This window comes from Pteropus alecto, unplaced genomic scaffold (genome assembly GCF_000325575.1).
Source record: "Pteropus alecto unplaced genomic scaffold, ASM32557v1 scaffold106, whole genome shotgun sequence".
NCBI lineage: Eukaryota > Metazoa > Chordata > Mammalia > Chiroptera > Pteropodidae > Pteropus > Pteropus alecto.
Window position 1 is genome coordinate 9,663,609 of NW_006442103.1, and position 16,037 is coordinate 9,679,645.

General features: G+C 35.4%; 1 protein-coding gene and 1 pseudogene across 2 annotated transcripts in view; one reads left to right on the forward strand and one right to left on the reverse strand.

The window, feature by feature from the left end:
* Positions 1 to 4,362: 4,362 nt before the first annotated feature.
* On the reverse strand, positions 4,363 to 4,481 carry LOC112469208 (annotated as a pseudogene).
* Positions 4,482 to 7,780: 3,299 nt separating this feature from the next.
* GPSM2 (G protein signaling modulator 2) overlaps positions 7,781 to 16,037 on the forward strand; it is a 29,731-nt gene continuing 21,474 nt past the window's right edge. For both annotated transcript variants that reach the window (XM_006919583.3, XM_025052197.1), the window contains exons 1-3: positions 7,781 to 8,100; positions 15,183 to 15,404; positions 15,772 to 15,907. In XM_006919583.3, coding sequence (XP_006919645.2) covers positions 8,045 to 8,100; positions 15,183 to 15,404; positions 15,772 to 15,907 — 414 coding nt within the window. In that variant the 5' untranslated portion in view covers positions 7,781 to 8,044. The remainder of the gene's footprint in view (positions 8,101 to 15,182; positions 15,405 to 15,771; positions 15,908 to 16,037) is intronic.

Here is a 16,037-nt window from a genome sequence, read left to right on the forward strand (position 1 = left end):
TAATCTCATTTATTTATTTTTTCTTTTATTTCCTTTGCTCAGGGGTATATATCAAAAGAGATATTCCTAAGAGCGATGTCAGAGAAGTCACTGCCTATGTTTCCTTCTAGGTGTTTTATAGTTTTGGGTCTTACATTTGAGTCTTAAGTCTGTTTTGAGTTTATTCTGTGTATGGTATAAGAAAGTGGTCTACTTTCATTCTTTTGCATCTATCTGTCTAGTTTCCCCAAAACCATTTATTGAAGAGACTGTCTTTATTGTATATTCTTGCCTCCTTTGTCATAGATCAATGACTATAGAGGTGTGCGTTTACTTCTGGATTCTCTATTCTGTTCCATTGATCCAGGTGTCCGTTTTGATGCCAGCGCCATGCTGTTTTGGTTACTATTTCCTTGTAGTATAGTTTGATATCAGGTAGCATGATATCTCTAAATTTGTTCTTCTCACAATTTCTTTAGCTGTTTGGTTTCATTCATCTTTTCTGTTGTTTGCTTAGACTCTATTTCATTTATTTCTGCTCATATATTATTTCCCTTTATTCACCATGGGCTCTGTTCTTCTTTTTCTAGTTCCTTTAGGTGTACAGTTAAATTGTTTATTTGAGATTTTATTTCTTTAGGTAGGCCTGTAGTGCTGTAAATTTCCCTGTTAGAATTGATTTGTTATGTTTTTTGCTTTTGTGGCCTAACATGTGGTCTATCTGCAAAATATTCCATGTGCTCTTGAAAAGAATGTATATTCTGCTGGTTTTGGTTGAAATGTTCTAAGAATATCAATTAAGTCCATCTGGTCTCATGTGTCATTTAAGGCCACTGTTTCTTTGTTGAATTTCTGACTGGATGATCTGTCCATAGATGTCATGGGGTATTACAGCCCCCCCTATTACTGTATTACTGTCGCTTTCTCCCTTTATGTTCACCGATACTTGCTTTGTTTAGGTGTTCCTACGTTAGATACGTGGATGTTTACGAGAGTTAAAGCCTCTTGTTGGACTGAGCCCCTTATTATGAAATGCCCTTCTTTGTCTCTTGTTACAGCCCTTGTTTTAAAGTCTGTTTAGTCTGGTATAAGTATTACTACCCCAGCTTATTTTTTTGTTTCCATTTGTATGAAATGTCTTTCTCATCCTTTCATTTTTAGTCTGTGTCTTTGACTCTGAAGATGACATTTACGAGTCTTCTTTTTTTTTTTAATCCATTCATCCACCTTGTGTCTTTTGATTGGAGCAATTAGTACATTTATATTTAAAGTCATGATTGCTAAGTATGTAGTTATTACCATTTTGTTGTTTTCTGATTATTTTTGTAGTTCTCTGTTGTTTTCCTATTCTCTTGCTTTCTTCTCTTGTATGTTGACTTTGTATAGTTATGTTTGGATTCTTTACTATTTCTTGTGTAACTTTTGAAGATTTTTTATTTTTGATTACCATGTATTTCATATATACCAAGCTGTGTTTATAGCAGTCTGTTTTTAAGTTGGTGGTTGCTGAAGTTTAAATGCATTCTAAAATCACTACAATTTTTACCCCTCCATGTTTATATTTTGTCATTATTTTGTTACTTTGTGTGTGTTTATCCCTTATTTTTGTAATTACACCTAATTTTTCTGCTTTTGCCTTTTAACCTTTATACTACCATTATACTTGGTTAATCCACTGCTTTTACTGTTTTCCTTTGTCAGCGATAATTTTCTTATGTTTTCTTATTCACAGTTTGATTTTTTCCTTCTTAAAGAAGTACACTTTAGTGGTTTAGTAGTGAACTCCTTTAGCTTTTTCTAGACTGATCAAAATTGAAAATCTTGTATATTCTGTTACCGCTTGACCTTTGCCTCTTACATCTAGTCATTGGGCATTGTTTTCACTTTTTTCTAGGTACTCTTAGCCAGATTACTGAATCAAATACCCAGACATTCTTGGGCCTGATGTCCCTTGCTTTAGGCACTGATTTCTCCCATCAGTCATATATTCTGATGTCAAAATAATTTTTCTTGCTTTTAATTAGCTCCTCATCCTCTGCCACACTAAAATCAAGCTTTGAACTTTCTGTTGGATTCTGTTTACTACTACACCCTTTGCCTTTTCTTATACTCTCATATTTTTCTATATAAACTTTTTGATTTTACCTTGCTACTCTTAATTTGTATTGTTCCTTATACTTGTCATCTTGTTTCCTCTATATCTTTCTTTTTTTCTATTTTCTTATGTTTTTTGCTTTTCCCACTGTATCTTTCAGATAATATATAATTAGAAATAGAAGTGAATTAGACGACAAGCCACTTTTAGTCCGTCTAAAGTAAATTAGTGTCTACTTAGCAGGTACATAATTTGGCAGAAAATTACCAGTTTACCTAGGATATTTACTTGAGTTTATTTGAGAGGTGGTGGTTTTGGCATCCTATTTTATTAACCCCCATTGTTGGTATGATGTATATTTATTACTGTAACCTGTACCCTGCGTTCTTTATTGTAAATACATTCTTGATTCTTCCTCAATATTTATCCCCACTCACATTGATAAAGGGCTGCTGTATCTGACTTGAACCATCACAGCTGAAAAGGATTTGGAGAATTTGAGTATTGTACCTTAGAAGGAATTATTAGAATGAGAAGTTTAAAGAATTTAGAGGATCTAACCTAGAAGCAGGAAAAGTAAGTTATATTTGTTGTCCTATGAGTGTTATCAGTTTATAGAGATGCTTAAATGAAAAAACAAACCCAAAAGTTATTGACATTTGAGTAGCAGTCATGGGTAGATTAGATAAATTGAAAGAAGGACAAAAGATCTAGAGGTAACTGTCCATTCTCTATTTTTCCCTGTTGCCTAGTTCGCAAATCCTTTACTGCCAGTGGAGTAGAGCAGCGCTGGGATTTGTTTCACCTGATTACATACCTTGAGCAGTGCCTAGAAGTCCACTTATGACAGGAGTCTGCCTTTTTGACTTGCTAATCAAGTAATTGAACGTGAGGCAATCAGTTATGCACTGGCTGACCTTTCTATATGCTTCTGTCAGTTTCTAGGGTGTGGAAAAAACTTATTGCTTTCTCTTTGTTTCTCTGTGGTCAGACCAAGAGATGCTGTGAACTAACAGTTCTGTTAGCAGTGAGTTTTTGGAATATTGTCTTTTAGAACCTGGGAAATGCTCTTAAAGACAGATGTGTTCCTTGAAAATTACTAGTTATAAACCTTAATGGAGGTTGAGGTTAAACTTGGTGACTTCTTAATATTCTTTCAGACCTGTAATTTCCATTTCATTTCCTGGTCCTGTCATTCAATTTTTTATCCTAATGAACAATTCATAATTTAATATTTGTTGCAAATTATATGAGTGTTACTCTAGTAAAATAGAAACTGGGTGTTAAATACGAAGTGGAGCGTGGATGAACACATTGTCACTAAGTTGGTTAGAGAGTTCTGTAACATGAACCATTGAATCAAAAATAGCTTGCTCAGTAAATAATCATAAGAACTGCTACTTATGTTACAGAGATCGTAAGAGTGACTTTTGCGGTTACTCTGTTGAGGATAGTAAAACCATAGTATAATTGTCCTTAGTGGAACGGTGAATGGCATTCTGTCTTCTTGCTTGCTTTATTGTTTTAAAAATGGCTCTCTGTGCAGTCTTTTAAACAATTACCTTTATTTTTATATTCGCATCCCCCCACTTGCTCCTCTTTGGCGACCATCTGTTTATGTTTTGTTTATTATTATTTTTTTTTTAGATTCCACAGCTAAGTGAGATCATACGTATCTATCTTTCTCTGTACGACTTATTTCACTTAGCATAATTCCCTCTTAGGTCCATCCATTGTCACAAATGGCAGATTTCATTCTTTTTTTTATTGTCGAATAATAATTCATCGTGCGTGTGCATATATACGTACACACCACGTTTTCTTCATTCATCTATCGCTGGACATCTAGGTTGCATCCATATTTTGGCTATTACTAGTAATGCTGCAGTGAACATAGGTATGCATGTATTTTTTTGAATTAGTTTTTATTTTCTTTAGATAAATAACCAGAAGTGGAATTGTTGGGTCATATGGCAGCTCTATTTTTAATTTTTGGGGGAATCTCTGTGCTGTTTTCCATAGTAGCTGCACCAATTTACAATCCCACCAACAATCTTTGAGGGTTCTCTTTTTTCCCTATCTCTTGTTATTTGTTGGTTTATTGATGACAGCCATTCTGAGAGGTATGAGGTGATATTTTTTTTGTGGTTTTTAATTTCCCTGAGGATTAGTGATTTCGAGCATCTTTTCATGTGTCTATTAGCCATCTGTCCTCTTTGGAGCAAGGTCTATTCAGGTCTTCTGCCCATTTTCCATTTTATTTTTTAATTAATTAATTAATTAATTCACGCCTACAGCGCCTGGTCTTCCTAGGTGGTCTCCCATCCAAGTACCAACCAGGCCCGACCCTGCTTAGGTTCCAAGGTCAGACGGGTTTGGGCATGTTCAGGGTGGCATGGTCGTAGACGCTCTGCCCATTTTTAAATTGGATTTTTGTGTGTGAGGAGGGTCTTTAAATTGTATGAGTTCTTTATATATATTGGATATTACATATATATATATATATAATTTGTAAATATTTTTTCCCATTCAGTACATTGTTTCATTTTTTAATGGTCTCTTTTGCTGTGTAAAAATTTTTTAGTTTGATGTAGCCCTATTTGTTTATTTTTCTTTTGTTTCCCTTGATCAAAGAGATATATCAAAAAAAATACTGCTAAGCAATGTCAGAGTTCACTGCCTATGTTTTCTTCTAGGAGTTTTATGGTTTCAGCTATAACATTTAAGTCTTTAATCCATTTTGAGTTTATTTTTGCATATGGTGTAAGAAAATGGTTCAGTTGCATTTTTTGGCATGTATCTGTCCAGTTTTGCCAACACCACTTATTGAAGAGATGTCTTTACTCTTTTGTATATCCTTGCCTCCTTTGTGATACATAAATTAATTAGTCGTATAAGCGAGGATTTATTTCCATTCTCTAAATTCTAGTGCATTGACTTATGTAGCTGTTTTTCTTCTAGTACTGTTTTGATTATTGTAGCTTTGTAGTGTATTTTGATGTCAGAGAGTTTGATACCTCCCCCTTTGTTCTTAAGATTCCTTTGTTTATTTGGGGTCTTCTGTGGTTCTATATGAATTTTAGGATTAATTCTAATTCTGAGAAGAATGCCATGGGCATTTTAATAAGAATTGTATTGAATCTGTATATTACTTTAGGTAGTGATCCTTCTAATTTATAAGCAAGGTATATCCTCCCATTTATTATCTTGTTCAGTTTCTTCAGTGTCTTTTATTTTTCAGAGTACAGGTCTTTCACCTCTTTGGTTAAATTTCTAACTAAGTAATTACTTTTAATGCAATTATAAATGGGATTATTTTCTTATGATCATTTGTTATTGGTGTATAGAAACAACAGATTTCTCTGTGATAATTCTTTATCCTGCAGCTTTACCAAAGTAAGGTATTTTGCAACTCTACTTACATACATTTGTTAATTTGACTACGTATTTACATTTTAATAAGTATGAAGTTAAACTGCTTTTTAATGATTGATGAAATTTGGAATTCTGTTTTGATCTCATATTTGGAAAAAATATTTCAATGAAATTATCATTTAATTCAATTCTAAGTTAAATTAATTCTAATACTTCACCTTTCGCACCATTTTATAAATAACAGCCTAAACCTCAAATCAGATAGTGGAAGGCAGTTTGGTTAACACTTTAGCTGTTATGTAATCTAGGTGCACATTGGAGCTATTGCTATGAATATCTACAGTGATTCTCTTTAATACCGTTTTTTGTTTTTTGTTTTTTAAGGAAAAAGGCGCAATGTAATTCTGAACAGAAGGAAAAGAGAGTTGTTGAATTCATAGCTACTACCTACCTTTTCAACCTTAAGATAATGTTTCCTTTGCTGGCCAGTGGAAGGGATAGGAGAAATAATATTTTGTGTCTCTTATGAGCCAAACCGGTTATTAATATGAAAATCTCATTTCCTCTAGGGAGCTTGTCAATATTTTCAAGGCTGATCCTTCCCACCTTCTACCTTCTTTCTTCTTACAGGTCCTTACCATTCTGTACCCTACTAACCTCACTCTAACTACTTATTTAACAAAGCAGTGGGTGTGTATTACTTAGAGTCTAGTTTATGCTGTGGCTGAAATACTTAAAAGGATGTTATGTGGGAGAGGAATTGGGCTTTATTGGATGGCAGCAGTAGGAAGAAATGGGTAGAAATGGGAAGATAGCTCAAGAATGGAACAACTTTCTAAAAGGACTATTCAAAATTAGGGTTAGCTGTCAGATCTTTCTGGAAACGGTGTAGTAAAATGTCGGACTAACTGACCTATAGGTTTGTTTATAACACTGAAATTTCAGGACTTTATAGTTGTATCTACTAATTTACGTATTAATAGTATATTTATTTACACACATCTTAATATTGCATTGTCTCTCTCAACTGTTACCTTACAGGTTATAGTTTATATCTGATGGTCTGTAGTTTTTATGTGACATACCTGAGTATGGATTCAATTTTATTAATCCTGTTTAGGACTTGGTGCGCTTCTTCAGTTTGCTAATTCATGTCCCTCTTCAATTCCGAAAACCTGTCAATCTTTATGACTGAAGATTTTGCATTTACTCCTCTTTCTGTTTTTCCTTCTGGAACTCCAGTCGGAGCTTCTCATTTTGTCTTCCTTTGCTCTGAGCTGCTCTTTAGTATTTTTCATCTCTTTGTTTGTGTCTGTCTGGACAGTTTCTTCGGATTTTTTCCTAGTTCACTCATTCTCTCTTTAGCGTATCTTCTGTGCTGTTTAACCAGTACATTGAGTCATTAATTTGTGTTCATAGCAATATTTTTAATAATAGCCAAAAAAACCTCCCAAAACACTGCAACCCGAATGCCCAGCTACAGCAGAATGAGAACTACATTTGACATACAGTGGCGTATGATACAGCAATAAAAATGTGCGTATTACAGCTACTTGCAACAACAAGTGAGATGAATCTCAGAAACGTAAGGTGGAATAAAACCATATAAGACTAAATGATATATCGTTTAGGCCTATACAGGTATTTATAGCAAAGTTATAAAGACAAGGGGATAATGAACAAAATTCAGTTTAGAGATCACCTTAGGAGGGGTAAGGAAGGTGATGAGTTAGGTCGAGGTACCCAGGAGACTTTAAAGGCAATGATAACGTTCTTTATCTTAAACCTAGTAGTATATAAATGTTTGTTTTGTCATTCTACCATATACATATTTCCTAAACTTCTTTTGTATCCACTTAGTATTAATAAAATCATTTTAAAGACCTTAAAGAGTTTAGAGTATACTTTGAGAGCAAATGAATACAAATATAACCTAATTATCAGCAAAAATATCTTCTTTGCATAAATGAATTTATAGTTTAAAATCAACTTGTTTAATTGATTATTGAATTTTCATTTTAGTTAATAGTTTTTAAAAGCTTGGTGGGTCATAATTTTGTTTTTAGATACTAATATACACATTTTATGTTTATAATAGAAAATATTATATAAAATTCTATTTCAAACCATTAAAAAAATTAAACTTAAGTACAGTTCTCAAATTTCATATATTCACATCCTTATTTAGAAGCTTCATGGTAACAGCTAAGCCCTCTGTATTTCTCCCGTGACTGATGTGACAGCAGTCTGTGGAGTTAGCTGTGTGATTATGTACAGCTTGGGATTACTTTAGGTTATTCTTTGAAAATAGGACTTCAAGCAAAGCATCTTGTATTCCTTTTGCAGAAATGTTGCTGAAGTGCTGCTGAAAGGGCCAGAGATGCAAGGATTTGGGATACATTTTGAACCTTTAAGCTGTCTGACATTGACCTCCTTTCATTATTAATAAAGAAGAAGCAGGAGCTTAGGATGTATTAACACCAACTCATTAATATACTAACCGGACAATGTTCTGCAACAATTCTACATTGTAAAGAACTGGATTGGCACAAAATAAAATAATTTCATATTATACTCAGCTTATAATATGACCTGATGGAGGAAAATTTGATAAGCATGAGGGAAGACCATTCTTTTCACGTTCGTTACAGGTAAGACTACTGCTTTCTTAGTGGGCGATTTTTACTCCTTACTCAAACATGGACTTAACTCTGATCATTTGAAATTTACATTTGACAATATTCAAAATATACCAGCCATAGTTAGTCTCTCCTCTAAACAAAGTTATCTTTTTGTTACAAGTTTTTATATCCTTTCTGTAGGAAAATGGTAGCAGAGACCAATTATATACTATGCTTTGTTTATTATTGTTCTGTGGAAGAGTTTATGAATAGCTATTTTATATTTTGTAACTGTGTAATGCAAATATAAAGTTAAAATATATTTCTAAATCTTGGGGGGGGTAAAGGGTGGATTTTTGTAATGTCAACTGAATGACCTAATTTTTGTTACAGTTTGTAAATGGTAATCTTTCTAAATGAGCTTTTTAAAAAAATGAACATGATAAACTAATAGCCAGATTAATACTTACTGGTAAAATATGGACGACATTTCTGACACATTTAGGAACACAGGAAGGATATGTGCTTCATTATTTAACATTTATTCTGGAAGTTCTGATCGTTGCACTACATTGTAAAATAAACACAAACAAATATTAGAATGGAAGACAAATTTTAGTAAGGAGATTAAATACTAATAAATTCTGTATCAAAACTGTTACAAGTTAATAATATCAGAACTTACAGCAATGAATATTCAAAATCTCTAATGAGTTAAGGGGTTTGTCACCAAATCTTAGATGTCTTAACACGTGTGCAGGAAGTAGTGGGATTTGTTGTCCTCTGGAGAGGATGGTTCATGTTAGGCCATGGAGCCAGGGAAGTTTATATAGGTAGGGTGAGGGCATTTTTATTAAAAATAAAGTTTCAAATGAAAAACTAGAAGACAGGCCGCATAATTAAAATGAGCTTTTAGTATATGAAATGCCCTCCAGCTGCCTTTTTGGGCATAGTTCCAGGAACCTGGGAGTTATCCTGCACACTTTCCTCCCTTCTCTCTCTCTGTCCAGCGTGAAGCCTGGCCTGTTTACCTCCTAAATAAACGTTGCTCAGATTCGTCTACCCATCTGGATCCTCCCCACCACTGTTGTAGTTCAGGCCCCATTTTCTTCCCTCTAGACTCCCTCCGTTCTCCATTCTTATCCTCTTGGAATCCATCTTTTTAATTTGACACCAGAGGCTGTCTAAATACACAGAGCTAAGCATGCAACAACCTCTGCTTAAACCCTGTGGTGGCTCCTAGTCACCTGTAGGGCAGAGCCAAGCTTAACCTAGTAGCAAGATCTTCCGTTTTCTGGCCTCTACCTATTCCTTTTCCTTCCAGTCTTCACCTTTCACTTCGAGCCCTGGTTCCTGTATGAGTCATGCCATTCCATGTCGCAGTGCTTTTGTTCATGCTACACCCTGTGTCCTGAATGCGCTTCCCACTTACTTTGTTTAGCTAATTCTACTCAATATCTAAGATTCAGCTCAGGGATTCTCTCCTAGAAATGCTGTAGTTAGGCTGTGTGCCCTCCTTGTGCTCACAAAACATCCTGTACATGTCTCTTTCTTAGTACATGTCATGCCGTTCCATGTCACAGTGCTTTTGTTCATGCTACACCCTGTGTCCTGAATGCGCTTCCCACTTACTTTGTTTAGCTAATTCTACTCAGTATCTAAGATTCAGCTCAGGGATTCTCTCCTAGAAATGCTGTAGTTAGGCTGTGTGCCCTCCTTGTGCTCACAAAACATCCTGTACATGTCTCTTTCTTAGCACCCACTATATTGAAATTCAGGGTATCTGTTACACGTTTGTCCGCTCCTCCCTGCCACTCCCTTCTTAGACCATTAGCTCCCTTAGAGCAGCCATGATGCCTGGCTCGCTGTCTGGCTCACAGTCCACGTTCGATGGAGGGTCCATTGAACTTCCTTGGATACAGCCATCAGATGAACCTAGAAAGATGTTTATCTGTCTTGCTATTTGTTTTCAGGAGTGGTGTACTTCTTAATACCGTAAGAGCAGTAGATAAGTAGGAGTGGATTGTACCTCTGCCTGTAGGAAGGTCTTAGATCTGTTTTTTTCCATGATCCAGTATAGGTCAGACATGGTTATACACTGGTACAGGACTTCACTAAAAGAAACTGAAAACTCTGTAATTATTTTAGTAAGAGTGTACCAAACAAATCTCTGGCTTCATCCATGCTCTAAGATCATCATTCTGTATATTGATTGGATTGTTGTGTAATTGCAGATAATAGTTTGTATCCTTTATGATTGGAATCATGGTCTAGTGTCACTTATTATTCTACTCCGGTAAACACAGTGTGTATTCTCTTATCCTTCTGGCTCTTTCATTGTGGAGATTCTCATCTATCCCTGGAGGAGCTTCTGAAGCACAATGAGTTTGTAATTTTGAAATGTAGTAATTATTTGGACACTAAGGAACTTCCTGAGAGACATCAGAATACTTTATGACATATTTTGCAACATAATTGTGAAGGTAGAAATGGAGATAGTAAAGTGGAATTAGTTTCTAAACTTTAAAAAACTATATGATCGATTTTAAGTAATTCATCTTTTTAGGTATGATAATAGTATTGTGGTTATATTTTTTTGAAAATGACTTCTTTTAGAGATACATACTAAAATATTTAGAAATGAAATTGAATGCTTTCTAGAATGCACTTCAAAAGAGCCTGGGGTTGGAGAATGAGGATGGAAGTAGAGTTGAAACTTATTGATAATATATCATATATTGGTAATCGTTGATGTTGAAAGGTAGATTTATCAGGTTCATCATACTGGTTTCTCTAGTTTTGTACTTTGAGAAATTTTCTCGTTCATACTTGTCACTATGAATAGTAAACATTTAATGCTTTTTAATATTGTAAAAACTAGACTATTGCACGTAAGTTGTAAAGGAATACAATTTTGGTGTTGAGTTCTCCACAGAAGGTTATTTTGAGAGTTAAATTTGATGTATCAGCATTCCCAACCTTTCTGGCGCCAGGGACCGGTGCTCCTATATATCAGCACTTCCCAACCTTTCTGGCGCCAGGGACCAGTGCTCCTATGAGAATCTAACGCCTGCTGATCTGAGGTGGAGCTGAGGCGGTGATGCTAGCGCTGGGGAGCGGCTGCAGATACATACAGATGAAGCTTCGCTTGCTTGCCTGCCACCTTTTGTGAGGCCTGGTTTCTAACAGGCCACTGACTCGTACCAGTCTGCTGCCCCTGTAATATATAATAAAATCATTTTTAAAACTAAATTATCAAGCAGTTTAAATTTAAATCATGATAATTTTGTTCTGCTTTCCCTTTTACAAAGTAAACTAGAGTAACTAAACGTATGTGGTAAATTGAATGGATGAAAATTGTTTACGGGGGCCGGGACTGGCAGTGGAGAAGGTCAGTGCCCAGTTAGAGCACAGAAGGCGGAGCTAAAGTCTATAAAGAGAGATTTGACAGCTGCAGAAGACAGCACAATGGAGAAGATGCAAAGTAGTCCTATTTTGAATCTTAAGTCCTGAATCCCATCATTTATTCTTAAATATACAGTGTAAACCTTTGAGGGGAGCGTCAGATTTGTACATAATCAGTATTAATCTTTTAAAACGATGTAGCATCAAGGGTTCGGTTCTCTTTTGCTTTCATCGATGTACTGTGAACACAAGAAACCAAAATTAAGGAAGTAAAAAAAGTCTAATGTGGAAGAAAAGTTAAAATTAATAATAAAATATAAAAATTAATAGAAATGACATGAGTTTGGGCAGAAAATGAGGATTATAGTAGCTATGTTGTTAAGTCAGTTAGCAAAAATGAAAACATTTTATTCCAGGATAATAGTACCGTGATTTTTATAGTTATTAGGAATGTACTTTCTTTGATTATACAACTAGACAGGCCATTAGGAAGAATAAAAGAAACTTTGTATGTGGGACGTATTTTAATGGAGAGGAATTTTCCTGGTTTATCTTCTACTCTGGGTATGTTCTTTGTTTTCAACCCAACTGGTAAACAAATGAAGTAATTCCATTCTCTCATAGAGACAGAGAGGATATGAAATTACTTTCTCTGTTACTATTTAATGATCTTCTAAAAAATTTATAAACCAACCTGCCTTTACTATTTTGCCATTGGATATATTTGATTGAGGTGTTGGAGATTTTGCCAGAATATTGACTTCTTTTTAATAAAATATATCAGAGCCATAATATATCTCAGAATTAATTGTAAACCAGAAAAGTTTGGGACTATTTCAGGCATTAGTTACTGAAATAACTTCTCTATGGTGGTTTTTTTCCTATAGGGCAGTTTCACTCCATGGACTTCAGACAGCTGTGTAGCCAGTTTGCTGTCACCGTTTCTAATGAGAATTGTGTAAAATACCTTTTAAAAATTTGTAGCTTATATGACACCATTTCAGCCTTTAGCAAATTTTGTTCGATAAAATATCATTCAGATTGATAGTTCCAGTATAATGTTGTGTTAAGTTTAAATCTAGAAAGTCAGATATTTGTGGCGAAGATATTTATTTGAAGAAGACACTTCTCTCTTTTATATGGATATAGGTAAACACTGTTGTAAACTTTTCATATGTATACTATTCATATGTAAGACATTTTCACATGTCTTACATATGAATAGCTGGTTCTACTTTATCCCAAATTTCCTGGCCAGCACCCTAATCACCCAACTGACGTCGCTTCTGTGTGTGACTGTTTCTCTCTCTATCCCTCAGGGAAGTCATGTGACATCACTAGTATTCCATTGTATGGTGGCAGGTAATTTTTTTAACCAGTAATCTGTTGATGGACATTTGTTTGTAGTGTTTTGCTGCTGCTAACATCCTTTTACATATATCTTTAATTTGTATATGTACCGACTGCTATTAAGTATATATTTCCAAGCAGCAAAATCGCTCCGTATGTAATTTTTTACATGATTGGAATCATGCTTAACTTTTAAAATTCTAACAGGAAAAGTAATGTATTTTATATGTAAAAGTATCTTTTCCATTTTTTTCTCCTATGATAATTCTTAGAAGTTCAGTGGCTTCAGTATTTAGACAAAGACAACTAACTAGTTAAGGTACCTCATCTAGCAAAAGGCCCCTTTAATAAAATCATGTTTTTACAGGACTCATTTCTCGTCACACACAGAATACTATACCAGTGACCTCATAAAACCTTAAACAAAAATAATCTTTTACTTTTAGGAAATCTTTCATTTTCAAAAATATAGTTCTAAAGGACAGTTGTCACTTGTGAAATACAAAAATAGACTTCATTAATTTGAAATGGCAAATACAGCGATTTGAAGTTTCTGATTTAACTGAGTTTTCCACGTGCTTTAGATCGTCCCTCTGTCTCTAATTGACTTGTCCAGTGTTAAAGCAGAATGTTACAGGTTCACTTGCGTTATTCGGCCTACGTCTGTGGGTGATATCACTAGTCTAACTATGAAGAAACAGTACTTTGGCTAAATCACTTGAATTATAAAAAAAAAGATACCTCAATATAAAACTTGAAAATGAGCTGTCAGAGGTGACTATGAACCTGCCTCTGAACCAGCAGTCGGCTTCGACCCTGTGTAATTGGCCGTTCGTCTTATTCCAGACTTTTAGCTTCATCAGATTTATTTTCCACTTTTACAATTCCATTTTAACGTATGGCTCTGAGAAACCTTGAAGTGTTATAGGCTTAAAACACCTGAAGAAACATGTAAATTGGTCCACTACTAGAAGGACCAAAGTACAATCATATTTGACTGAATTTAGGGTGAGTGGTGGTTTAATTCACATTTCCTGTTAAAGCAGTGATTCTCAGCCCTGGCTTGTGCATCGGAATTACCTGGGGGCTTTTAAAAATCCTGACAGGCAGACCTCACACCCGGACGGCGGGACCCAGCACTGAGAGTTTGAAAGAGCACCCCAAACAAGCACCGCTGTCTTGCTGCCAGGATTACGAACCACTGCCCTGTTAGCTGCTCAGAGCTAATTCTAGTAAGCAGTAATGTCGTGCTGCTCTGAGGATGAAAATGTTTGATGAGCTAAACCAGAGCTTTCCAGAGGGTGATATACATACCGTTGGTGGTACCTGAGGCAATTTTATTGGCTTTTTATTTTAATAGTTACATATTTGTTTTAATGTGCATTAGAAAATATGAGTATCAGTCACATCAAATTCACAGTTTCACAGACACAGCTTTGGACGAACCTAGATTTTTTTAAATGATATATGCCGATTTAATTGGCCAGACTATAGAAACACTGAATGATTAGTACATAAACAAGGTGGAAGTGGCGAAAATGTTGAAGAAACGCAATGGCAGCTTGGGTGAAGAGCGCCTGCTAAAGTTGAAGTTTAGAACCCAAAGTATCGGTGCTTTTTCTCCCGAGATGTATTTGCAGTGACTTAATTCTTCTGGCTTATAACTTCAGTGACAGACTTTGAGAATTAGAATTTCTGCAGATCTTTACATCGTTGCTAACGTAAAGTTTCTTGACACTTAGTTTTATTATGGAAGTGTGCCTTGTAGATCAAGATATTTTGCTCCTCTATTTTTGTAAGATGCAAGTAATCATATAAGAAAAGGGGTGTGTGTGTGCGTGCGCATGTGCGTATGTGTGCGCGCGCACATGTGTGTGACAGGTGGAGGGTAGGAGGAGTGACCGACAAGCGAGCAGATTGCCTGGATATCTGGATAAAGAACAGTATTAATTATAGGACTTCACCATTCTCAGGATCCCCTCTTCTCCCCAACCTCTCGGGAATCCCGTGTCCACCACAGCTCAGAACAGTTGAGGACACGCTATTTCGATCCTGTCATTGGTAGCATGGGTTGCTCTGGGTGGGCCAGTTAAAATGGGCCCATATGGAGATGTTTAGCTGTTCTATGTAAAAGACCTCTGCGACTCACACATCTGAATAGGCAGATTAACTGTTGCTATAAATAATGGTTTGCTGTTTTATCAATAATGTGTGTATATATATATTTCAATTACAGAGGCAGCCGTGCTGAGGAAGGGCAGCCACAGCCCACATTTAAATTATATCACTGGAAGTTAAAAGCGCGTGGTGCAGTTGTAATGTAATGTTGTGAATGTCTGTCCTCTGTAATTTTATAGAATGGAAGCTTCTTGCCTAGAACTGGCCTTGGAAGGGGAACGTCTGTGTAAATCAGGAGACTGCCGTGCTGGTGTGTCCTTTTTTGAAGCTGCAGTTCAAGTTGGAACTGAAGACCTAAAAACACTTAGTGCTATTTACAGCCAGCTGGGCAATGCTTATTTCTATTTGCATGATTATGCCAAAGCATTAGAATACCATCATCATGATTTAACTCTTGCAAGGTAATTAAGATTATCAATGTTCTTTCTCCGTAAATTAACTGTCAATTTAAAATTATTTGTATTCAATTTAAAAAACTCAATACATATAGTGTTCTAATTAAAAAGCATTACATTTAAAAAACCTGATGCCGAACACAGTTTAGTGAAATGAATGAATAGTGGTGAAATGACCCTAGAGTTTAATTAAATGAATGAAAATTAATTAAATTGAAATACAGACATGTAACTTCAAAACTTTTAAAGTAGGTTTCAAGGCTAATGGGTCTTTTTTTTTTTTTTCACCTTATGTCAGTTGTCCTCTAGGGAAAACTCCTCTGGCGGCTTTGTGTTTTAACACCATTTGCTTTTTTTTTTTAAATTTCCCCAGGACCATTGGAGACCAGCTGGGGGAAGCCAAAGCTAGTGGTAATCTGGGCAACACCCTGAAAGTTCTTGGAAATTTTGACGAAGCTGTAGTTTGCTGTCAGCGACACCTGGGTATTTCTAGAGAGCTTAATGACAAGGTAATGAGGAAACGTTCGATGGTCGGCCAAATGTTTTCGTTGACATTGCTCTGGTTTTTAATTCTATTTAATTATTCTGTAGTTTATCTGAAATTCACTGCCAAAAAAAGAAAATACTTACAGAAAAATA